Source organism: Narcine bancroftii, chromosome 6 (genome assembly GCF_036971445.1).
Source record: "Narcine bancroftii isolate sNarBan1 chromosome 6, sNarBan1.hap1, whole genome shotgun sequence".
Taxonomy (NCBI): Eukaryota; Metazoa; Chordata; class Chondrichthyes; order Torpediniformes; family Narcinidae; genus Narcine; species Narcine bancroftii.
Window position 1 is genome coordinate 99,372,152 of NC_091474.1, and position 25,831 is coordinate 99,397,982.

General features: G+C 44.7%; 1 protein-coding gene across 1 annotated transcript in view; it reads right to left on the bottom strand.

The window, feature by feature from the left end:
* The window catches only part of LOC138737336 (tetraspanin-14-like), a 59,702-nt gene continuing 33,871 nt past the window's right edge, over window positions 1–25,831 (bottom strand). Inside the window, exons 9-13 of the mRNA XM_069888091.1 lie at window positions 24,668–24,838; window positions 12,266–12,391; window positions 7,709–7,759; window positions 7,100–7,219; window positions 1–4,427 (exon numbers count right to left, since the gene is read on the bottom strand). Of these exons, the coding sequence (XP_069744192.1) occupies window positions 4,356–4,427; window positions 7,100–7,219; window positions 7,709–7,759; window positions 12,266–12,391; window positions 24,668–24,838 (540 nt within the window). The 3' untranslated portion in view covers window positions 1–4,355. The remainder of the gene's footprint in view (window positions 4,428–7,099; window positions 7,220–7,708; window positions 7,760–12,265; window positions 12,392–24,667; window positions 24,839–25,831) is intronic.

Here is a 25,831-nt window from a genome sequence, read left to right on the forward strand (position 1 = left end):
TTTCTTGTTTATTTTTATTAAGTGACAACATTGTTTAACGGGTTTAATGTATCTTCAAATAAATTGAACTTCAAATAAATGGGGAAGGGGGTGAGGGAGGGAGGGAATGGAGGGGGGAAAGGGGCAGAAAACGACGCTATATATTTAAGAAGAAAAATGTCTATGTATTTTGGTCAATATGGTTTATAGTGTGAAAAATAAAAATTAAAAAAAAAGGTTGAATAATAAGTACACAAAGTTACATTTACTCCACATACACTCTTTTCCTGATTTTCCTCCTGTGCAGGCTGTTTCTCCAGTTTTTTACTTTTTCAGTTCTCCTCACTGCCTGACACGTTTTCCTCAGTCCCTCTCCTGACCTGAAAAGCTTCAGTTTCTTCACCTTCTGCCCTCTCTTACATTCTTATTTTGGATTTATCTTTAGGTTTTGTGACAAGACTATATAGAATATATAGATATGTTTTTGGGAGGTAAATTGGGAAAAGTTTGTTAGAGTAGGTCACATACAAACAGATCTTATTTAAAATACTGGTCCTCTGCCCCATAGTAGACATTGGCTCCAGAGCTTTTGCAAGAGCTTTGAAGAGTGCTCAAGACTCTTTACTAATGGATTGTTGTTTACAAAAGGCAACAGATGAAAGAGCATGTCGGAGCCACTGCTGTCTGGAAGAGAACTGGCTGTTCTGAGGGTCATGTGGTTTTGCAAGCAGAGAGAATCAAACAGGCCTTCTCTCAGAGAGAGAGAGAGAGAGAGAGAGAGAGAGAGAGTACAGTGTTACAGCGAGCAGAAGTAGCTTGGACTGAAGCAGGACAAGCTGGCAAGCCCATTTGGAAGATGGCCTGGTTAAAGCCCTTGTGGTTCATGCAAGAGGAGAGGACTGGCTGTCTAATGCACTCTCTCAGTTGATGGATTTATTTGCATTTGGCATGTCTCACGGTCCCGGCTGTTTCATAGATTACAGTAGATTCAGCTTTAAGGATTGGTTGTCAGTTGACCTTGAATGATTTGGGTGGGAAAATTTGAGTGTGACGAGGACAGATTCCTTAAATTCTGAAAGAATACGGGTGAAGTTGATTCACCTCTTGGAATCAGACAGGGGAAATTCATCATGCTTGGTAAAGCCCGTCAGTTCACAACTCCACTGCTTCTTTCCACAAGTCCCGTCCTTCTTGCTAATCCTATTACACGCCGGGACTCAAGTCACGCATCTCCAGAAGGGCTCTTTTAACAAAAACTGGTCAGGAGTGCTGGTGTCAGAGCTTCCGTTTCAGACCTGAGGTTACGGATAAGTACAAGGTGAATGGCTGGTGATAATTGAAGATGAACCTAATTAAATGGTAACCGACCACCCAGCTTGTATGTTGTGCAAAGACTGCTGCTGATTACAACTGACTGGGTTCATTTTTCTACTGATCAAACATCCCTCTAGTGATCCTGGCATCGATTGATAACAGGCCCATGCTGAGGCGAAGTATTTGTTTCATTTCTACTCTTTTTTTAAACTTTATTTATTCGTTCAAAAAACAAATAATATGACATATACAACAATTAACCATAAACATGAACGTTATTTTTTATATTTATGTGTATAAAAAAAGAGAAAAGAACCCCTCCCCCTTCAGCCAACTCTCCTTAGGAGAGCCATAAAGAAAGAAAAAAGATAAAATATTAAAGAAAAATTAAATATACATATTAAGGTCTAATCAATGTAAATTGAAATGTAAATATTCTGAATATAACAACCACATTAATAAAATAATTATAATTATCATGCAAAACACACATAATTTTTTCCATTATTAAACAATATTTCATCTCATTATGCCATCTATTAATATCAATCATATTTGTATCTTTCCATGTACTAGCAATACATTTTTTCGCTATAGATAAAGCTAAATATACAAAAGCAAGCTGAAAGTTATCTAATCCCAAGCCTTTCAAAGGTTGCAAACTACTCAATAAAACATACTGTTGGATCTAAAACTATTTTAATCTTATACAGATATTCTAAAAACGATTGAATTTTCTTCCAAAAAGATTGTATATCATAACCAAACGGCATGAAAAAAAGTTCCAACCGTATCACCACATCTAAAACACAAGTCTGATTCATGAAAACCATACTTTTTTAATTTTTCAGGTGTTAAATATAATTGATGTAAAAAATTATAGTTAATCGTTGCATAATGTGCATTTATCAATCTAGTTATACTATCATAACAAATATCTAACCAATCATCTTCGGAAAAAATAAAACCAGTATCCGCTTCCCATTTACTTTTAGATCTATCCCAATCCTTTTTATCCATACCATCCTGTAATATTTGATACATAGATGAAATATAACCCTTCTCTGGTACCTTCATAAGAAAAGTCTCAAATGTAGTCATTTCAGGTAAAATCATATCTCTACCAAACATACATCTTACCAAAGATCAAATTTGATAATATAGAAACAAAGAATTCTTATCAATACCAAAACCTTCCCTCATCTGATTAAAAGATTCATTTCTACTCTTCACGGTAAATACATCGTAGATATGAGATACGAAAACCCATAGTTTAACCTGGGTTACACCAGCTCATCATCTTCGTGCTCGCGTGCAGACAGCCCACAAAACGCACATACCTCAGGAATCTGGGGTTAGGGTCAGTCACTGGTGGTTTACTGTCAAATGTAACATCCGTCACTTAAAAATCGGTTAATCCTGACAAAACATAAAACTGAAGATTTTTAATTAAAGTCATTAATTAGATTTATAATTTTATATTCACTGTTTTGATTGGTGTCAAAATGTCCTAGGGCTACAAAAGTCTTGTTTTGCCCAAAATGTGGGCATCAAACTGCAGACGTCAAAATGTCTGATTCCGCCCAACTCAATGTTTTGATTTATGAAGGCCAATGTGCTAAAAGCTTTTAATGGCCTCTGATGCCACTTTCAGGGAATTGTGTATCTGTGATCCCTCTGTTCTACCCCACCACCCAGACCATGATACCTTCACTCTGCTACCATCGGAGAAAAGGTATAAGAGCCTAAAGACAAGCACAAGGACAGCTTCTTTCCCGCTGCCATCAGATTCCCAAATAATCAATGAATTATTATTTTTATAGCAATTAGATGGTTATAATATGAATGTTTGCACTGTGATGCTGCCGCAAAACAATGAATTTCGTGACTTGTTCATGACAAGAAATTCTGATTCTGATTCAGAGTGGTCTCCTGACCCCTTCTTGCCCTCCTGGATTCCTTGTTTAGCTTGTTCCCCAGTTTCCAAAACTCCTCCAGGTGCATAGTTAATCCCAGCTGCTTTCTACCTGCCCCCTTCCTACTCTAGACCTGAACTTCCCTCGTCATCCAAGCTACCTGACGCTTGCCTGCCTGACCCTTCATTCCAGCAGGAACGTGCTGTCTGGAACGTCTCTTGTCGACACACTTTACAAAGCATCCCATTTTTCTCAAGCTGGCTCTCGTCTTCAAAATGTACGGGGGCTGTAGGTGTAATAGGGTGGTGAGGGTTTAAATGACGGAATTGGCTTCTACCATGCTGTAAATAAATTTAAAAGTCAACCGTGCCCTAATTCTAAATTTTAACTTGTGGTTCTGCCCTGTCGCTCTCCCTATCTTTAACTTCATGGAATGAGTGTTGGTGCATCGCTATTACAGCGCCAGTGACAGGGGTTCGAATCCCCCGCTGTCTGTTTGTGTGTTCTCCCAGTGACTGCATTAGTTTTCCCTGGGGGCTCCAGTTTCCTCCCACCCTTCAAAACCTATGGGATTTGTCAGTTGGGTGTATTTGGACGGTACGGGCTCGTCAGCCAGAAGGACCGGTTACCATGCTGCATGTCTACATTTAAATTTAAAGAACAATGTTGTTGGTGCCCGAAGGCTTAACTATGAACAGTTTTCCCAGTATCCCAAGATTAGACCAAGCATTGGCCTCTCCTGAGTGCAACCCTGTATATATTGCTGGAAGAAATACGTCCCAGACCGGGGTCTCAACAAACAAGGAGAACCACGTGCACTGTCCCTTCACGTGTTCACCCAGTCGAACGTGCTGCTCCCTCCCGCGGTTGGTTGTGGCAGGATCTCCAGACTTTCTCCTTGCTCTGACGATGGGAAAGTGGGCCATTCCCACCACGTCTGCAGCAAGGTCGTTCATCGCCGCTCGTGCGCTCCGGTCACGCTGAGTGGTGTCCAGTCGGAGATGGGAAATGTGCAGCTGGCCCATCCAAAACTCGAATAAGAAAATACAGTGACAGTTCTATCTTCTTTGAGCACAAAAATATATGTTTCTTGAGAGTTTGCATTGTTGAACATGTCCACTGGGCTTTGCTGGCTGCACCGTGATCTCAGTAACGCCAGCCCATCTTTATCACTTTGATTTCACTGATCAGTGACCGTGCAAGATAAATGGAGAACATCTGGAAGAAAAAGCCGATTACACTTAAAAAGCGAGAAAGATAATCATTGCTAACTGTTCCCCAGTGACGGCCTGGGCCACAGGCTCCATAACAACTGTCCAATTGTCTGCCTTTGCTCACCGCTGCACATCATAATATCATTGGTTAACAGCATGTGTTCCACCTGAATGCTCCATTTAGGAGGCAGTTCTGGATGGCTGGCGCCGCTGTTCTGGGTAGAAGTTGGGTTGGCCGGCCCTGGACGTTCTGTCTGCTCAGAGGCCTTGGCTCAGTGAGGCAGTGGGGTGGCTGTGGGCAGTTATTATAGAAATAATCAACATTTCGCACGATCTCTTTCTCTCTGGACAGAGTGTCCTCTGTGGCACTGTCCCTTCCCTCGCTGTCCTTTATCTCGTCTCCTCCCCCATACTCCTTCACCCCTCCCCTAGGGTGGCCATTCCAAAAGGAGGACATGGTCATAGGTATATTTATATAGGTTTTATATGCAAACACACTGAGTATATATGTGTTGTTTTTGCAATAGTTTAAATTTAAAAAAACATTTTTTTTTGAAACACACCTATCACTATGTCCTTTTTTGGAAATTTGGAAATTGCCACTCTACCCTCCCTCCTTCACCCTTTTCCTCTCTCCCTCACCAGGGCCCTGGACAAACTGTTAAAAAGGTTGAGAGTGTTTAATTAGTGTCCCTTGTATCGCGCCTAGTGATATTTCCTTGATCAGCATATGTACCGGTTCATTGTGTGGGTGTATGTGTCTGTATGTATGTGTATCTGTGTGTGCCTGTATCTGTGTGTGTGTGTCTGGCCTCTATTACCATTTCACCACACTCCCCTTCTGTAAATACAACCCTTTGCTACTAAACTGTATGTCCACACTCCTTGCTTTGGAGACCGACCAAACCTGTTGCCTCACTTACAACCACCACCCATAACTAGGAGCAACAACACCTGATTTTTCTGTCTGGGCACCCTCCAACCGGACAGTATTAACAACGACCTCTCCGGTTTCTGCTGGCCCACTCCCCATTCTCCCTCCCTTCCCTTCCCCCTGTCTCCTTTCCACCCCCTTCCCTCTCCGTTCACAGAGCTATTCCCCCCCCCACCCTGTTTGCCACTGTGCCCTCCCTCTCTTATCCTCCCTCTTCCCCCCCATTTTGTTCAGGTGCTGGCCTACATTTTTACACACCCTGATGAAGGGCTGAAGCCCGAAACGTTAATTTTGTATCTTCACCTTCATTATATAAAGTTCACTAACCTGCTGAGTTTCTCCAGCTTTGTGTTTTTACTTTAGCCGCGGAGTTTGCGGACTCTCGTGTTTTACTTCACACACAAGAGGGTTGGGTGTAGAGGCTGGAGGTTGGAGGTCAGCCATCTAAGGCCAGGACATTCTTTGGACCTTCTGGTACACTGAAGGTCCAAAGAATCTGCACAATCCCCAGACCTGAGGCGCCAGGTGGAAGGGACATACTCACACATGTGCCAGGTGATGATGAGATCAAACAAGAGAAACCCTAGCCGACACCCGCTTACATTCTGTGGTGTCCCCATCACTGCATACCCTTCCACCGGTGTGTCAGAGACCAGGAACCCTGGGTGAGTCATTCGTCTCCCAACTACCAAGACTCTGACCAGGAGTGTGGGGGTGGGAACACTCTCCACTTCCCTGGGTGAGGGCACACAGGAAACTGGACACCACACAGGTCGCAGCAGCCTGTCTGACAGGCACCCCGTCCACACCCCGCACCCCCCCACCCCCAAAGGGGCAGCAGTTTGCCCCGTCTGCAGGATGCACTGCAGCGACTCTCCAAGACTCCTTTGACAGCACCTTCCAAAGCCACCCCCTATACCAGCAAGGGCAGCGACATTGCCCTCTAGTCACACACCATCCCAACTTGGAAATATATCACTCTTCCTTCACCACTACTGGGTGATAAACTCCATCCCCACTATCACTGTGCATGTCCCCACACCTGCAGTGGTTCAGGAAGGCAGCTTCCCCCAATTTACTCATCAACAGAGGAGTCCAGCAAGGGCTCAGTCTACCTTTGGCCACAGGATGAGCTGCCCACTAGGGCAGTGAGGCCTGCTGGTGCACGTCATGTGGAACGGGGAGAGCTGTATCTGGCAAGACCACACAAGAGTATTCTGTTCAGTCTGGTCACCTCATTATAGGAAGGATGTGGAAGCTATGGAGAGGGGGCAGAGGAGATTCACCAGGATGTAACCTGGATTGGAAAGCAAATCTTATGAGGCAAGGTTAGCAGAGCTGGGACTTTTCTCTTTGGAGCATAGAAGGATGAGAGGAGACTTGATCGAGGTCAACAAGATTATGAGAGGCATAGATAGGGTGGACGGCCAGCACCTGTTTCCCAGGTAGGATCAGCAAACACCAGAGGACACGTGTACAAAGTGAAGGGAGGGAAGTTCAGGGGAGATGTCAGGGGTAAGTTTTTATATAGAGAGTTGTGGATCCCTGGAATGGGTTGCCGAGTATGGTGGTGGAGGCTGAAAGATTGGGGGCATTTAAGAGACTCTTAGACAGGCACATGGATGAAAGAAAATCAAGGGTTACAGGGTAGGGAGGGTTTAGAAATTTTTAAGGAATATATGGGTCAGCCCAACCTCGAGGGCCAAAGGGCCTGTACTATGCTGTAGTGTTCTATGTCTTACCTGTAGGAGGGCAATGACTAGTAAAGTCCCAGCAACGAAGTAGATGTTTCTGGGTAGCCAGTTCTCAAAGGCCTGGATACAGCCCTTGGTGAAGATGATCTGCTCCTTGTTCAGCTTGCCCTTCAAAGAGAGAGGAACTGGTTATGGCAGTCGTCTCTTTGTCCCCCGTAACAACCTTAACCAGTCCCCAGGAGCCGTCCATGTAACACAGCTTAAAGCTCAACCCACCTGGAACCCGAGAGCCTGGGTACCGACGAGTGCATCCCACCTTCTCTTCCCCCCCACCCCCCAGCTCCGGTCTGCCAATGTTGGCCTCAAACCAGGATCACCTCTCTCACCCACCCCTCAGTGTCAGCTGGACATGGACGGCTCAGTGACAGGGTGGGAGAGGAGCCAGTGGGAACTCAGTGACTGGGTAGGGGCAGTGAGAACTCAGTGAGGTGGTGTGGGAGAGGGGGACAGGAGGAGAAGGGGGACAAGGGGGAGGGGAGGGACGGGGACGGGACAGGGGGAGAGAGAGGATGGGAGACATGGAGCCCTGAGGGATGAAGGGTGGGGGTCTTGGTGACCAAATTGCGCGATGCTGAGATACAGAGTGCTTGGACATACCTTGTTGCTGGACCGGATATCGTACCCACACTGGGTGTTCACAACACTCTGCTGCATGGAGAAGAGAGCATCGGTCACTTCCTGACACAGGGATGACTCTCACCACCCACTCAGAGATGGCTCACCACACACCCTTCACAACACCATTGGGACCCAGCAGGCCTGACATACACCTGTCCTTGGAGGTTCGCAAGGGTATACCTCTCACAGGGATTATTACCCCAACCGTCCACACTGAGGGATCTCCCATCCCCCCATTTCATTCCCCTTTGTGCCTTTGTGACAAGAGGTTTTTTCATATTGACCAACATCATGGAACACCTCAGTACAGAAACAAGCCCTCCTACTAGTCTGTGCCAAACTATCATTCTGCCTGGTCTCATTGACCTTCACCCAGCCCATACCCCTCCCACCTTTCCAAATTTTGTCACATTTGTCTGCATTCATCTGCCATTTTTCAGCCCATTTTTCCAGCTGGTCCATATCCCTCTGCAAGTTTTGAAAACCTTCCTCACTTTCCACACTCCTCCAACCTTAGTGACATCTGCAAACTTGCTGATCCAATTTCCCACATTATCATCCAGATCACTGACAAGCAACAATGGTCCCAGCACTGATCCCTGAGGCACCACTAGCCACAGGCCTCCAGTCTGAGAAGCAACCATCCACTACCACCCCATGTTCTCCTATCTGGAATCCAGTTCCCTACTTCACCATGAATACTGAGCGACTGCATTTTCCTCACTACCTTTCCATGTCTTCTTTGGCTTGGCTTCGCGGACGAAGATTTATGGAGGGGGTAAAAAGTCCACGTCAGCTGCAGGCTCGTTTGTGGCTGACCAGTCCGATGCGGGACAGGCAGACACGATTGCAGCGGTTGCAAGGGAAAATTGGTTGGTTGGGGTTGGGTGTTGCGTTTTTCCTCCTTTGCCTTTTGTCAGTGAGGTGGGCTCTGCGGTCTTCTTCAAAGGAGGCTGCTGCCCGCCAAACTGTGAGGCGCCAAGATGCACGGTTTGAGGCGTTATCAGCCCACTGGCGGTGGTCAATGTGGCAGGCACCAAGAGATTTCTTTAGGCAGTCCTTGTACCTTTTCTTTGGTGCACCTCTGTCACGGTGGCCAGTGGAGAGCTCGCCATATAATACGATCTTGGGAAGGCGATGGTCCTCCATTCTGGAGATGTGACCCATCCAGCGCAGCTGGATCTTCAGCAGCGTGGACTCGATGCTGTCGACAGCATCGAGTCCACACCTTTCCATGTAGGACCTTGTCAACTGCCTCACTAACGTCCATGTGGACAACATCCACGGTCTTTCCTTCAACTTACCTGGCAACCTCCTTGAAAAACTCTATTAGATCTGTTAAACACAACCTTCCATGTACAAAGCCATGTTGACTCTCCCTAATCAGTCCCTGGCTATCCAATTAATTGTATATCCCATCTACCAGTACACCTTCCTATTGCTTACCTACTGCTGACCGGTTTATAATTTCCAGGATTATTTTTGGATCCTTTTTTAAGCAATGGGACAACACGAGCTCCCCTTCTCTGGCACCTCACCCATGGCACAGAACACTTTAAATGCTTCTGTCAGGGCCCCTGCAATCTCTAGGCCTCCCTCAAGGCGCGAGGGACTATCTTGTCAGCCACGACCTTGTTTTTCTTACTTCCCACGACTGTGTGCCGGTTTCCTGATGCAAAAATCCCATTTAATACTTTCCCATCTCTCTTGGTTCCATACAAAGCTAACCACGCTGATCTTCAAGAGGACCCATTTTGACCCTTACCATCCTTTTGCTCTTAATATACTTGTAGAAGCCCTGAACACCTTTTCTGCCAAAACAACCTTGTGTCTTATTTTTTGATTTCCCTCAAGTTTTTCCTGCATTTTGTATACCCCTCATGTACCTCATTCGCTCTTTGTGGCCTATAACCAGATCCCCAATATCCCTTGAAAACCAAGGTTCCTTACACCTGTTAACTTTGCCTTTAATCCTGACAGGACCATACAAACTTTGTACTCTCAAATATGCACTTTTGAATGCCTTCCACTTACCGACCACATCCTTGCCAGAAAACGACCTGCTCCATTCTGTGCAACAAAACAGAATGGCCGTGTGACCAGACCCACTCTAACGACAGCACTGGTGCTGGCACTGGCACTGCCAGGAAGAGCGGGCAGTGGAGTCACAATGTGGCTCCACAGCATCCAACCACCCACTCTGAATGCTGACAGCTCCATGCACACTCAAAGACCCTGTTAGAGGAGTCATCAGTGTTTTTATTTGAAATCCTGCAACTGCCAATGACATGCTCGGCAGCGGCTGTGACAGGCTCTCTCCCCCCCCACCAACCCCGGTTCAGGAGCAGAGGAGACGACCTAACAGGCCAATCACAACAGCAGTTGAAGGCCCCACACAGGTTGCGGGCTACAGGAGACCGGATCATGGCTATCGGAGCCGGGACTTGAGAGGGGGCAGAGGGCGAGAAGGTCACCTGAAGGGCCTTGCAACCCAAAGGCCTCCTCATCATGTCGGAGGTTCAGATCTGGAGACCAGGCGGCTGACGAATCGAACTGGGGTCCGTGCGGCTGTGGGAGGGCTGGAGGGGAATTCATGGACACTCAGTGACTCTGAAAAGACTCTCTTCTATGTCTCTTTCACGTGAGGTAAGGGGCGGTGGGAACACTAATGCTGAATCTTTGTTTGCCTTACAGCAGGCAGAAGGCAATTTTGTGTAAATCATATTTTCTGTTCTATTACATGGCAATAAAATAATCTTGAATCTTACTTCCTAGATCTACTCTAATCATAATCACTGGACCCAAAATGTTTCCCTGCACACACTTCTGTCACCTGTCCTGTCTTGTTCTCTAATAGGAGATCCAGTATTTCCCTCTCTCTCTCTCTAGTTGGTACCTCTATATACTGATTTAGAAAACTTTCCTGAACACATTTGACCAACTCCAAGCCCTTCAACAGTGTGGGGGCCCCAGTCAATATGTGGAAAGTTAAAATCTCCTCCTATCAGAGCCTTGTGTTTCCTGCAGCTGTCTGCTATCTCCACAGATTTGCTCCTCCTATTCTCACTGACTATTGGGCGGTCGATAATACACCCCTATCAGTGTGGTCACGCCTTTCCCGTTCCTCAGCTCCTCTACCCATATACCCTCTGTAGATGAGCCCTCTGGTCTGTCCTGCCTGAGCACAGCTGTGATATTTTCCCTGACAAGCAATGCCACTCCTCCCCCTTTCATCCCTCCGTTCTATCACGTCCAAAGCAACTGAAGCCCGGAACACTGAGCTGCCAGTCCTGCCCCTCCTGCAACCAGGTTTCACCAATGGCAACAATGTCATAATTCCATGTGCCAATCCACGCTCTAAGCTCGTCTGCCTGTCCTATAACACTCCTGGCATTGAAAGAGAGGCACCTGAGAACATTTCCACCTCACACAACACTTGGATTTCTGTCTTTATTATGCAGTTGTAACATCATCATCATTACCCTCCTCCACTCTACTACCTGCTCTAACACTCTGACTCCCCTCCCCCTGCAAATATAGTTTAAACCCAGCTCGAGCAAACTTGCCTGCAAGGATATTAGTTCCCCTAGAGTTCAGATGCAAACCATTCCATCAGAACAGGTCCCAGCTTCTCTGGAAGAGCCCAATGATCCAGAAACCTGAAGCCCTCCCTCCTGCACCAGGTCTTTAGCCATGTGTTAAGGTACATTATCCTCTTTCTAACCACAGCAGCACGCGGCACGAGTAGCAATCCTGAGATTACAACCCGAAAAAAGAATCAAGGGTTCGATGTGACGTCATGTATGTACCCCATCAAGAAATCCAAAATCCGAGGTCCTATCCTTCAACTTCACACCCAACTCTCTGAACTCTCTTTGCAGAACCTCATCACCCACAACATTGGTCCCTATATGGACCACGACCATTTTGGCCCACCAGTCCATGCTACCCATTTACTCCCAATTAACCTACACCCCCGGGAAAACCCACGCAGGCACTGGGAGTGCATAAACACACCTTACAAACAGCATGGGATTCGAACCCGGGTCACTGGCGCTGAAACATGTGCTCACTGCGACACTAACTATACCACCCTCTCTCCAGAGAATAGTGTGAACTTGATCAGAGATATCTCGGACCCTGGCACAAAGGAGGCAACAGACCACCTGGGATTCTCACCTTCTTCCACAGAACCTCATATGTGTTCCAATCAGCGCTCTCTGTTTCAACCCCCCCTCGCCCACACCCACCTCTGCCCCACACCCCTTCATCCCTCTCTGCTCCACATTCCCCCTCGCCCCTCTCTGCCCTGCACCCTCCTCGCCCTTCTTTTCACCACACCCTCTAACCCCTTTCTGTCCCACCTCCTTGCCCCTCTCTGCCCCATATTCCCTCTTCGTCCTTCCTGCCCTACAACCCCACACCCCTCTCTCCCACCCCCCTTGCCCCTCTCTGCCCCATACTCCTGCTCACCCCTCGCTGCAGAGCTGACCGGATGCCCCACGACTGACAAGGAATGGCATCACCACTACTTACTGCGGGGTCAGGGACGCAGCATGAGAAGGGGACTCCACATCGCTCCCGGCTGGTGTTCTCCAAGGAACAGTTGAAGTAACGGTTATTGTTCCAGTCGTCAGGGCCAGACGCTCCACAACACTGCATCTGGAAAAAAACGAGTGGTTTAGAACCCTCTGCAAGAGAAGAGAGGAGCACGGGCAGGGTGGGATTGGGCAGAGCAAAGGGAGATCCCGCAGGGAAGCTGGGGAACTGGGTGTGCTGTGTTTGGAAGGAGTGGTAAGGGCAGAGGGAACGGCCTTGGGAAACAGGAAACGTGGACTGTGCTTTGTTACAGTTCTTTTTTTAACATTTTTTTTATTTTTCACACTATAAACCACATTGATCAAGATACATACATTTTCCTTTTCAAATATATAGTGTCGTTTTCTCCCCCCCTCCCTCTTCCTATCCCACCCTCCCTACCTCCCCACCCATTCATTTAAAGTTCAGAATCTAAGATACATTAAACCCGTCAAACAATGTTGTCACTCTATAAAAATAAACAAGAAATTCCACTGAGTCAATTCTTTTCATTCTCTTCTCCTTCTGTCATTTTAGGTGGTAGATGTCCCCGGTAGGTTTTCTCTATTGTGTTTCATGTATGGCTCCCATATTTGTTCAAATATTGTAATATTATTTCTTAAATTATATGTTATTTTTTCTAATGGAATACATTTATTCATTTCTATATACCATTGTTGTATTCTCAAGTTATCTTCTAATTTCCAGGCTGACATAATACATTTTTTTGCTACAGCTAGGGCTATCCTAACAAATCTTTTTTGTGCACCATCCAAATCAAGTCCAATTTCTTTGTTTTTTATGTTACTTAGGAGGAAGATCTCTGGGTTTTTTGGTATATTGCTTTTTGTGATTTTATTTAATAAAATAAAAATGGTTTAGATCTTCCCAAAATTTTTTCACTTTCTCACATGTCCAGATTGCATGAATTGTTGTTCCCATTTCCTTTTTACAGCGAAAACATCTGTCAGATACTGTTGGGTCCCATTTATTTAACTTTTGAGGTGCAATATATAGCCTGTGTATCCAGTTATATTGTATCATTCTTTGGCTTGGCTTCGCGGACGAAGATTTATGGAGGGGGTAAAAAGTCCACGTCAGCTGCAGGCTCGTTTGTGGCTGACAAGTCCGATGCGGGACAGGCAGACACGATTGCAGCGGTTGCAAGGGAAAATTGGTTGGTTGGGGTTGGGTTTTTCCTCCTTTGCCTTTTGTCAGTGAGGTGGGCTCTGTGGTCTTCTTCAAAGGAGGTTGCTGCCCGCCAAACTGTGAGGCGCCAAGATGCACGGTTTGAGGCGTTATCAGCCCACTGGCGGTGGTCAATGTGGCAGGCACCAAGAGATTTCTTTAGGCAGTCCTTGTACCTTTTCTTTGGTGCACCTCTGTCACGGTGGCCAGTGGAGAGCTCGCCATATAATACGATCTTGGGAAGGCGATGGTCCTCCATTCTGGAGACGTGACCCATCCAGCGCAGCTGGATCTTCAGCAGCGTGGACTCGATGCTGTCGACCTCTGCCATCTTGAGTACTTCGATGTTAGGGGTGTAAGCGCTCCAATGGATGTTGAGGATGGAGCGGAGACAACGCTGGTGGAAGCGTTCTAGGAGCCGTAGGTATCATACGTAACCTCGTATTTATTGTATTTCTCATAGTTCCTGAGCATAACTTCTCCCATGTTTCCTTCTTTATCTTTATGTTTAGATCTTGTTCCCACTTTTGTTTAGTTTTACCATTTGTTTCCTCATTCTCCTTTTCTTGTAGTTTAATATACATGTTTGTTATACATTTTTTGATTATCATTGTGTCTGTAATCACATATTCAAAATTACTTCCCTCTGGTAACCTCAGACTGCTTCCCAATTTGTCCTTCAAGTAGGATTTCAGTTGGTAGCATGCCAACACTGTATTGTGAGTTATATATTTATCCTTCATTTGTTCAAAGGATAATAATTTATTTCATGAAAAGCAATTTTCTATTCTTTTGATCCCTTTGTTCTCCCATTCTCTGAAGGTTATCTATTAACATAACAATTACAGCACAGAAACAGGCCATTAGGCCCTTCTAGTCCGCACCGAACCAAACACCCCTTTCTAGTCCCACCTCCCTGCACAATGCCCATAACCCTCCATCTTCTTCTCATCCATATACCTGTCCAACCTTTTCTTAAATAATACAATTGACTCCCGCCGCCACTATTTCTCCCGGAAGATCATTCCACTCGGCTACCACTCTCTGAGTAAAGAAGTTCCCCCTCGTGTTACCTCTAAACCTCTGCCCCTTATTTCTTAACTCATGACCTCTTGTTTTAATCTTTCCTCCTCTTAACAGAAATAGTCTATCCACATCCATTCTGTCTATCCCTTTCATAATCTTAAATACTTCTATCAAATCCCCTCTCAACCTTCTACGCTCCAAAGAATAAAGACCTAATCTGTCCAATCTCTCCCCATACTCCAGATGCTTAAACCCAGGCAAAATTCTGGTAAACCTTCTCTGCACTCTCTCCACTCTGTTTATATCCTTCCTATAATTAGGCGACCAGAACTGCACACAGAACTCCAAATTAGGCTGCACCAATGTCTTATACAATCTCAACATCACCTCCCAACTCCTATATTCCATGCAATGATTGATAAAGGCCAGCATACTAAAAGCCTTTCTTTCCTTCACCACCCTATTCACGTGAGTTTCTACCTTCAGGGAACGATGTACCGTTACTCCTAAATCTTTCTGCTCTTCTGTATTCCTCAATGCTCTCCCATTTACCACGTATGTCCTATTCTGATTCTTCTTACCAAAATGAAGCACCTCACACTTATCAGCATTAAATTCCATCTGCCATTTTTCAGCCCACTTTTCTAAGCAGCCCAAATCCCTCTGCAATCCTTGAAAACCTTCTTCATTATCCACTATTCCACCTATCTTAGTATCATCTGCATATTTACTAATCCAATTCACCACCCCATCATCTAGATCGTTAATGTATATAACGAACAACAATGGGCCCAATACAGATCCTTGAGGCACACCACTGGTCACCGGCCTCCAACCTGACAGACAATTATCCACTACCACTCTCTGGCCTCTCCCTTTCAGCCAATGTTCAATCCATTTGACTATCTTAAAATTTATACCTAAAGACTGCACCTTCCTAACTAACCTTCCATGTGGTACCTTATCGAAGGCCTTACTGAAGTCCATATAGACAACATCCACTGCGCTACCCTCATCCACATTCCTAGTCACCTCTTCAAAAAATTCAATCAGATTGGTCAAACATGACCTTCCTCCCACAAATCCATGTTGAGTGCTGATTTTGCGTCAGTATTAGTTTTGGTAGTTGGTAATTTGTTTTATTCCTTTCTACATGAATCTTCTTCCAAATGTTGAGCAGATGATGTAATACTGCTGAATTCATACGTTGTACCAATTTTTAATCCCGTTTATATATGTTCGGGTATCTTCTCCCCTATTTTATCTAGTTCTAATCTAGTCCAATCTGGCTTTTCCCTTGTTTGATAAAAATCTGATAGGTATCTTAATTGTGCGGCTGTATAATAACTTTTAAAGTTTGGCAGTAGTAAGCCTCCTTGTTTATACCATTCTGTTAATTTATCTAGTGCTATCCTCGGTTTCCCCCCTTTCCATAAATATTTCCTGATTATTTTTTTTAACTCCTTGAAGAATTTCTCCGTCAAGTGTATTGGCAATGCCTGAAATAGGTATTGTATCCTTGGGAAAATGTTCATTTTAATAATTTATCCTTCCTATTAGTGTTAGTGGTAAGTCCTTCCAATGCTCTAAGTCGTCCTGTAATTTTTTCATTAGTGGATAATAATTGAGTTTATATAGATGGCCAAGGTTTTTATTTATTTGTATACCTAGGTATCGTATTGCTTGCATTTGCCATCTGAATGGTGATTCTTTCTTAAATTTTGAGAAATCCACATTATTCATTGGCATTGCATCACTTTTATTTGCGTTAATCTTGTATCCCGACACTTCTCCATATTCCTTCAATTTCTTATGTAATTCTTTTATTGATATTTCTGGTCTGTTAAGTATACTATAACGTCATGTGCAAATAAACTGATTTTATATTCCTTGTCTTTTATTTTTATCCCTTTTATTTTATTATCTGTTCTTATCAGTTCTGCTAGTGGTTCTATGGCTAACGCGAACAATAAGGGCGATAGTGGGCATCCCTGCCTTGTTGATCTGCTTAAGTTAAATTGTTTTGATATATATCCATTTACTGACACTTTCACCAATGGCCCCTTATATAATGCTTTAATCTAATTAATATATTTCTCTGGTATACTGAATTTTTGCAGTACTTTGAATAAATAATTCCATTCTACTCTGTCAAAGGCCTTCTCTGCGTCTAAAACAACTGCTACTGTTGGCGCTTTACTCCCTTCTACTGCATGAATTAAGTTAATAAATTTACAAATATTGTCTGTTGTTGATCTTTTTTTAATAAATCCAGTTTGGTCTAGATTTACTATTTTTGGTACATAGTCAGCTAATCTGTTTGCTAAGTTTAGCTATTATCTTATAATCTGTGTTAAGTAAAGATATTGGTCCACATGACGCTGGTGAGAGTGGATCTTTCCCTGTCTTTGGTATTACTGTAATTATTGCTGTTTTGCATGAATCTGGTAAGCTTTGTGTTTTATCAATCTGGTTGATTACTTCCAGGAGGGGAGGAATTAATAAATCTTTAAATGTTTTATAGAATTCTATTGGGAATCCATCCTCTCCTGGTGTTTTATTATTCGGTAGTTTTTTTTATTATCTCTTGTATTTCTACTATTTCAAATGGTTCTGTTAATTTATTTTGTTCCTCTATTTGTAATTTTGGTAGTTCAATTTTAGTTAAAAATTCATCTATTTTGTCTTCTTTCCCTTCGTTTTCAGTTTGGTATAATTGTTCGTAGAATTATCTGAAGTTTTCATTAATCTCCGTTGGATTATATGTGATTTGTTCGTCTTTTTTCCTTGATGCCAATACCATTCTCTTAGTTTGTTCTGTCTTAAGCTGCCATACTAGAATTTTGTGCATTTTTTCTCCTAGTGCATATATTTCTGTTTTGTCTTCATTATGTTCTTCTCCATCTTATATGTTTGTAGTGTTTCATATTTTTTTTATCTGCCAATTCTCTTCTTTTAGTTGTGTCTTCCTTCATTGCTAATTCTTTTTCTATATTTGCTATTTCCCTTTCCAACTGCTCTCTTTCCTGATTGTAGTCCTTCTTCATCTTGGTTACATAACTTATTATTTGCCCTCTGATGAACGCTTTCATTGTGTCCCATAGTATAAACTTATCTTTCACTGATTCTGCATTTATTTCAAAGTACATTTTAATTTGTCTTTTAATTAATTCTCTAAAATCCTGCCTTTTAAGTAGCATGGAGTTTAATCTTCATCTATACATTCTTGGAGGGATGTCCTCTAACTCTATTGTCAATATCAGGGGTGAGTGGTCCGATAATATTCTAGCTTTATATTCTGTTTTTCTAACTCTGACTTGCATGCGAGCTGATAACAGGAATAGGTCTATTCTTGAGTATGTTTTATGTCTACCCAAATAATATGAATATTCCTTTTCCTTTGGGTGTTGTTTCCTCCATATATCCAAAAGCTGCATTTCTTGCATCGATTTAATTATAAATTTGGTTACTTTGTTCTTTCTGTTAATTTTTTTCGCAGTTTTATCCATATTTGAATCCAAATTAAGGTTGAAATCCCCTCCTATTAGTATGTTCCCTTGCGTGTCTGCTATCTTCAAAAAAATATCTTGCATAAATTTTTGATCTTCTTCGTTAGGTGAATATACATTGAGTAAATTCCAAAACTCTGAATATATCTGACATTTTATCATTACATTTCTCCCTGCTGGATCTATTATTTCCTCTTCTATTTTAATTGGTACATTTTTACTGATTAATATAGCTACTCCTCTAGCTTTTGAATTATATGACGCTGCTGTTACATGTCCTATCCAATCTCTCTTTAATTTCTTGTGCTCCATTTCAGTTAAGTGTGTTTCTTGCACGAATGCTATATCAATTTTTTCTTTTTTCAGCAAAATTTAGCAGTTTCTTCCTTTTGATTTGGTTATGTATTCCGTTAATATTTAAAGTCATATAGTTCAACATAGCCATTTCATACTTTGTTTATCTTTCCTTTCCGTTTCCTCATCACCTTTCCTTCTTATCCATTTCTGCTTTCTTTTTTTGAACACTTTATAAGACAACATTTCTAAAACATCGAACATTTCCCTTATTCTCCTATCTAAAGTTTCTTTAACCCCACTATCCCCTCCCCTTCCTGCGTTGCCCTTTATCCCTTGTCGGGCAACCACATCTCCCCTCTCCATTTGGATTTGTGAATTCACTCGCAAGCGTCAACTGATTTTGCAGTGACCGTAACTCCTCCCCACCCAGCCCCCCCAGAAAAGATTTTAATTTTCATATACAACAAAGGTCACTCTCTTAATTCCCTCCTTACTTCCTCTTTTCCCTTTATTTCCCTTATTAATTCTTATCTATACTCTATATATTTTCTTTTAAATACGCAAACACTCACGTACACACATATATACATACACACACACACATATATATTTATATATATATATCTATATCTTCTTTCTTTGGCTTGGCTTCGCGGACGAAGATTTATATATATATATACCCATATACACACATACATATAGTTCGTGGTCATTTTTGCTCTAGTTACATGTCTTCATCTCTCTGTCTGTTTTGTAGTTGTTCTGCAAATTTTCCTGCTTCCTCCGGATCCGAGAATAGTCTGTTTTGCTGCCCTGGAATAACTATTTTAAGTACTGCTGGGTACTCTAGCATAAATTTATATCCTGATTTCCATAGGATCGCTTTTGCTGTATTAAACTCCTTTCTCTTCCTCAGGAGTTCAAAACTTATGTCCGGATAGAAAAAAAAATTTTGACCTTTGTATTCCAGTGGCTTTTTGTCTTCTCTTATTTTCTCCATTGCTTTCTCCAATATATTTTCTCTTGCTGTATATCTTAGGAATTTTACTAAAATGGATCTTGGTTTTTGTTGTGGCTGTGGTTTAGGGGCTAATGTTCTATGTGCCCTTTCTATTTCCATTTCTTCCTGTAATTCTGGTCTTCCTAGGACCCTGGGGATCCAATCTTTTATAAATTCTCTCATATTCTTGCCTTCTTCATCTTCCTTAAGGCCCACTATCTTTATATTATTTCTTCTATTATAATTTTCCATTATATCTATCTTCTGAGCCAACAGCTCTTGTGTCTCTAACTTTTTTATTAAATTCTTCTAATTTCTTTTTTAAGTCCTCTACTTCCATTTCTACAGCTGTTTCTCATTCTTCCACCTTGCCCACTTTTTCCTATATCTGACATGACCATCACTAAACTATTCATTTTTTCTTCTGTACTTTTAATTCTTTTTATTTCACTAAATTCTTGTGATTGCCATTCGTTTACTGATTCCATATATTCTTTAAAATAAAATATCCATTGTCTTGCCCTTCCCTTCTTCTTCCATTTCTCTATGTTCTTCTTCTTCCTCTGGGTTGATCATCTGTTGTTTCTTTGATTTCTTTTTACTCTCTTCTTTCTTGTTCTCGTTGTTTTCTATGTTCTCTTCTTGTTGTTGTGCTGTGGCTGTCATTCTCAGCTGTGGAGATCGAGTCCTCAGCTGGTCCCCCCTCCCGTCAGTGTTCTTTTTTGTCTTTGCGCGATGCGCACTTTTGCTTGGCTCCGTGAGCCACTTTTGTAGTCCCGAGCTCGGGACTTCGACTGACCTGAGGGTGCGGGCTTCTCTCTCCACAGCGGGCCTCCTCGGACAGGTAAGGCCTTCACCTTCTTCTTCAGACATCTTTTCTTCTTTTCTTCCCGTTGCTTTCGACTTTTCTTTCTTCGCTGCCATTTTCTTCCCACCTTTACCTTCACTTTATTTTAATTTTTGTGTTTGTGCCTTTGTGTTTTCTGTGGTTTTTTTAAAACTTTTACTGAGAGGGCTGGAGTTCCCCCACCGGCCACTACTCCATCACGTGACTCCTCCTTCGTTACAGTTCTTCATGCAAGCAGTCCAAGAGGGATTGAGAACCATTAAGGGTAGAGACCGCGTTCTTGAAACAACATTGGCGGGGGGAGCTGAAGAGAGAGGGAAGATGTGGTTGGGTGGGCGTGGGGGTTTATGAAGGGACAGGAGGTCAGTGGTCTGGGAGGAGGGCTGGTGATTGGTGAAGATCAATGAGTGGTCAGTGATTGACCTGAGCAACTAATGCAGCAGTGGGGGGGGGGGGGAGGGGCAGCCACATTGCTGTGACTGCTTCTGATGTTCTCCAAATACCGGAAGATGGGGGGGGGGGGGGGGGGGGAAGGAGACCAGAGTAAATCCCAGAGTGGCAAAAATAGGAAGGTTGTTTCAATTATCCCCAATGGTGTCAGAGTGAAGAGGAAAGGAGAAGAATTCAAGGGAAGAGGCAAGTCTGGCCTCTGCTTCGGGTGAGCAGACCTAAGAGATTGGGAGCCATGAGAAGAATTCCTTGGGTTGGGTAGAATTAAGAAGGTGGACAGAGCTCAACCACAAGGCAACGTTAACTGGGCTGAGACAAGATCCAGCAGAAGAGGATGTGAAACAGAATCAGTGTCAAAGCAGGAGGAAGAGGAAGTAAAAACACGGGAGTCCGCAGACCCTGCAGTTGAAGTAAAAACACGATGCTGGAGAAACTCAGCAGGTCAAACAATGAACTTTATCGAGCAAAATCACCTTTGCTATATTCAGAGAGGAAAATGGTTTCAGGCCAAATCTGTTCCCAGGTAGGAATTGAGGTTGTGTGTTGCGTGGATTGGGGAAATGTCCGTGAGAAGTGCCAATTTTAAACTTTCAGATTTTATACCTATTTATTTTTTGCAAGATTTTTTTTGCCAGTAGCTTGAACTCCAGATAATTGGGATTTTACTGTATATGGATAGAAAGGAGTGAGAGGGATGTGATCCAAGAGTGGGCAATGGGACTAGCAGAGGTGGACATCGTAGCTGGCACAGACGCGTTGTGGCGAACAACCTGACTCCTCGCTCCATGGGTCCACGACTCAAATGTCCAAACCAATTCTGCATCGCGTTTGCCCAGCTTGGACAGCCAGGGCTGTCACCTTGTGAGATGGGTTCCCAGATGGCCTGTGTGAGATAACTGCAAGTCTGAGGGCCGGGCCGGGTTCCTCGTGGAAGAGGAGGTTGGGGAGGCCCTAAGTGAATACTTTGCTTCAGTATTTACACGGTGAGGTCAACCTTGAACAGGCCTGTGTGCTGGACAATGTGGATATTAAAGAATCGGGAGTGTTGAATCTTCTTAAAAGCATCAAGATTAATAAGTCCCTGGGGCCAGACGCGATATATCCCAGGCTCCTGTTGGAAGTGAGAGAATAGACAGACAGAGCCCAGGTAGTTGTAGTAAAGTCAGGAGACTTTAGTGGGAAGTACTGATTGGTCATGTGGCCGTGTGGGCTGGGGATCTTCTTGCATGGGATTAGGTCCTGCCATCGTCTAGGGTGGTGATATTTTATGGGGCTTGCGTACCCAGGGTCCTGATTTCCGGGGTGGGTGGTATAGTCCTCTGGGGTGACTCGATGGACAACTATTCTAGTGACTGCTGTTGCGCTCCTTGTTGATCCAGACATTTGTGTTTCCTCCGCGTTGTTCACACATCCGGCCGGTGCGAGATCCCTGGTGGCCACCGAGTCTGCTCTTCCACCTAGGAATGTGACAAAGGCGAACTGAGGGTTCGCGTGCCTCAACTCCACTTGATCCACCAGCAGGTCCGCTTTGTGGGGTCTGCAGTGCTTCCGGAGAACATGTCCCGGTGTTATCCTCCAATTAGGTAGTCAGTAACTGTGATCTTTGAATCCTCCTTGACCACAGGGGAGGTGCCGTAGGATTGGACAATGGTAAATGTATTCCCCCTTGTTTAACAAAAGGTAATAGGGATAATCCTGGGAATTATAGACCAGATAGTCTTATGCCAATGGAGGGCAAACTATTGGAGAGGATTCTTAAGGATAGGGTCTAGGAGCATTTGGAGAAATACTGTCTACTCAAGGGTCAGTTGGTAGATGTGGTCGACATGGATTTTAACAAGGCATTTGACGAGGTCCTCCACGAGAGACTCATCCAGAAAGTCCTGAGGCATGGGATCAGTGGAATCTTGACCGTGTGGGTAAAAAATTGGCTTGTAGGAAGAAAGCAGAGAGTAGTCGTGGAAGGAAAGTATTCTGCCTGAAGATCAATGACCAGTGGAGAGCCACAAGGATTTGTTCTGGTACTCCTGGTCTTTGTGATTTTTATAAATGACATGGATGAAGAGGTGGATGGATGGGTCAGTAAGTTTACAGATTATATGAAGATTGGAGGAGTTGTGGATGGAGCTGAAGGTTACAAGACGATATAGACAGGATGCGGAGTTGGGCAGAAAAGTGGCAGATGGAGTTCAATCCAGATAAGTGTGAGGGAAGACAAACGTGAAGGCTGAGTACAGGGTTAGTGGTCGGTTATGTAAGAATGTGGATGAACAGAGGGACCTTGGGGTTTAAATCTATACATCCCTCAAGGTCATCCCACAGGTTGATAGGATAGTTAAGAAGGTCTATGGGATGCTGGGCTTCATTAATAGGGGGACTGAGTTCAGGAGTGGAGAGGTCATGTTGCACCTCAACAAATCTCTGAGAGTATTGTGTTCAGTTCTGGTCACCTCATAATAGAAAGGATGTGGAGGCCATGGAGAGGGGGCAGAGGAGATTCACCGGGACGTTGCCTGGATTGGGAAACAACTGGGTGTAAACTCCGTCCCCACTAGCACTGTGCATGTCCCCACACCTCGGGGATTGCAGTGGTTCAGCAATGCAGCTTCCCCCAATTTTATCATCGACAGAGGAGTCCAGCAAGGGCTCAGTCTACCCTTGGCCACAGGATGAGCTGCCCACTAGGGCAGTGAGGCCTGCTGGTGCACGTCATGTGGGATGGGGAGGGCTATCTCTGGTAAGACCACACAAGAGTATTCTGTTCAGTCTGGTCACCTCATTATAGGAAGGATGTGGGGGGCGATAGAGAGGGTGCAGAGGAGATTCACCGGGATGTTACCTGGATTGGGAAATAAGTCTTATGAGGCAAGATTAGTAGAGCTGGGACTTTTCTCTGGAGCATAGAAGGATGTGAGAGGAGACTTGCTAGAGGTTGATAAGATTATGAGAGGCATGGATAGGGTGGAAGGCCAGCACCCGTTTCCCAGGGCAGGACAGCAAATACCAGAGGATGTCTGCACAAAGTGAGGGAGGGAAGTTTAGGGGAGACGTCAGGGGTAAATTTTTTTTACAGAGAGTTGTGGGGGCCACCAACTGCATCCGGGTGCTCTGGGCGAGCTGTGTTAATTCAGCCCCCACCCCCAAATCATCCTCCAACTTTTCACCCAACTACTAGATTTTTAATTTCTCTCTGACTGAATTGGATGTTACAAATCTAGTAGTTTGGTGGGAAGGTGGAGGATTGGCATGTCGCTAATATTTATGCCGCCGTGGCCCCGCTGCCAGCTCCCAGAAACCACCGCACGCTTCAACCCGGCAATGGCCCACGCTCCACCATCACCACCTTCACCCGTGCAGCAGCCAAGACCAGCTCGAACCCTCGGGACTCAGGCCCACTTACCCTCCGGGCCCCTAGGCCTCGCCCAACTCAGCCTATGGTTACTGAGCTGTACGTCTAAAATAAAATTTAAACAATAACATGCTCACTTTCATTGAGTGGGTTTAGAGTACAAGAGTGAAACGTTATGTGGCAAAGAACTAGATGGGCCACACTGGACATTTTGGGTAGTCACACTGTGGGGAGGTTGCGATGGAAGGGCAGAGGGTGCAGGGGAGATTGATCAGGATGAGTCCTTCAACAGAGGATCGGAGCTGGAGAGATGACCACACAAGCATTGACCACACAAGCATTAGAGGCTCAGTTAAGATCAATGGTAAGAACCTTTCCTCGAGGGGATAGGTACCAGGAAAAAGGAACGAGTTTTAAGGAGGCCCGAGCGGGGAAGGGTTTCTCTGACACAGAGTGGTTGATATCTAGAACTCACTTCATTCATGGGCTATACGGTTAGAGTAGTGGTTAGTGTGACAAAATTACAGTGCCAATGACTCGGGTTTGAATCTGCATCTGTCTGCAAGGAGTTTGCACGCTCTCCCTGTGTTTGCATGTGTTTTCCCAGAGGCTCCTGCTTCTTCCCACCTTCCATCAATGTATGGGCTTTGTAGCACGGGAGAAGGCTGGCAAGGTAAGGATGAAGAGTACGCACGTATTTCTGAACTGCATCGATGAGGTTCTGCAGGTCGATGTCATTGCGGTAAACCTCAATGTTGTCTCGGACAAAGTTCTGCACCTTCTCCTTCACCCAGTCCTGAAACACAAAGGCCAGGATTCCTGCCGCCAGCTCCAAGGTGAAGATTGTTCCGATGATTAGCGAGAACTGCAACAGAAAAACACATTGTACCTGATGGGCCCAGTTAGAACTGAGTCAGTGCCCTGTGACCATCATCTCTTCCTCTGCTCTTCAGCCCCTTGCCTCAGGCACATCCATCTCGTCGACATCTCATGCAACATCAGCACGACAAACGTGAGAGAGCGCAGGCTGACAGAGCTTCCAAAGGTGTGTCTGTGAGCAAATGACAAGACCTGGAGGAAGCGGATCGTGTCTGAGGAAGAGCAGAGGAGAGCATTCCAAACGTTCAGCTCCCGCTGAGTGAGGGCCATTTCAGCCCACAAATCCATGCCGCCCAATTTACACTCAATTAACCTTCAACCCCAGCACGTTTCGAACAGTGAGAGAAAACCTGTGTCGCCGCGGAAATCCTACACAGACATGGGGAGAACTCCTTACAGACAGCATGGGATTCGAACCCTGGTCTCAAGCGTTGCGCTAACCGCTATGGTAACCGTGCCGTCCAAAGAACCGTGTTCTTTGCTGTGATTGTGGTAAAAACACAGAAATGCTGGAGGATATCAGCCAGTCTTGCGGCGTCTGTGGGAGAGAAATATATACACCGTATCTTCTCATCCAATAATGGGCCAATTTTTCGACTCAAATTTGGGAGGTTGTGGGGGTGGGGGTTGACTTTTATACGGATACTACTTTTGACCGTAGTAACTATCTGCATCATCCAAGGTGTCCAGAGCTCAGATGGCCAGGGCCGGGTAGTAAGTCGGCGTTTGTGACATCAGGAATCAGGGCCCAGGAGGGAATCTGTGGCCATGATGTCGGGAGTTTGGATGGGCAGGTGGCTGGGGCACAAATCCACAATCGGGGCGCCAGGAGCTTGGATGGGCAGACAGCTGGGGCACGAGTACCTGGTCAGGGCGTCGGGAGTTCAGATGGGCAGGCGGCTGGGGCACGAGTCCGCGATCGGGGCGCCGGGAGCTCAGATGGGCAGGCCAGGCTGGGGGGAGGAGGGGGGTTGGGAAT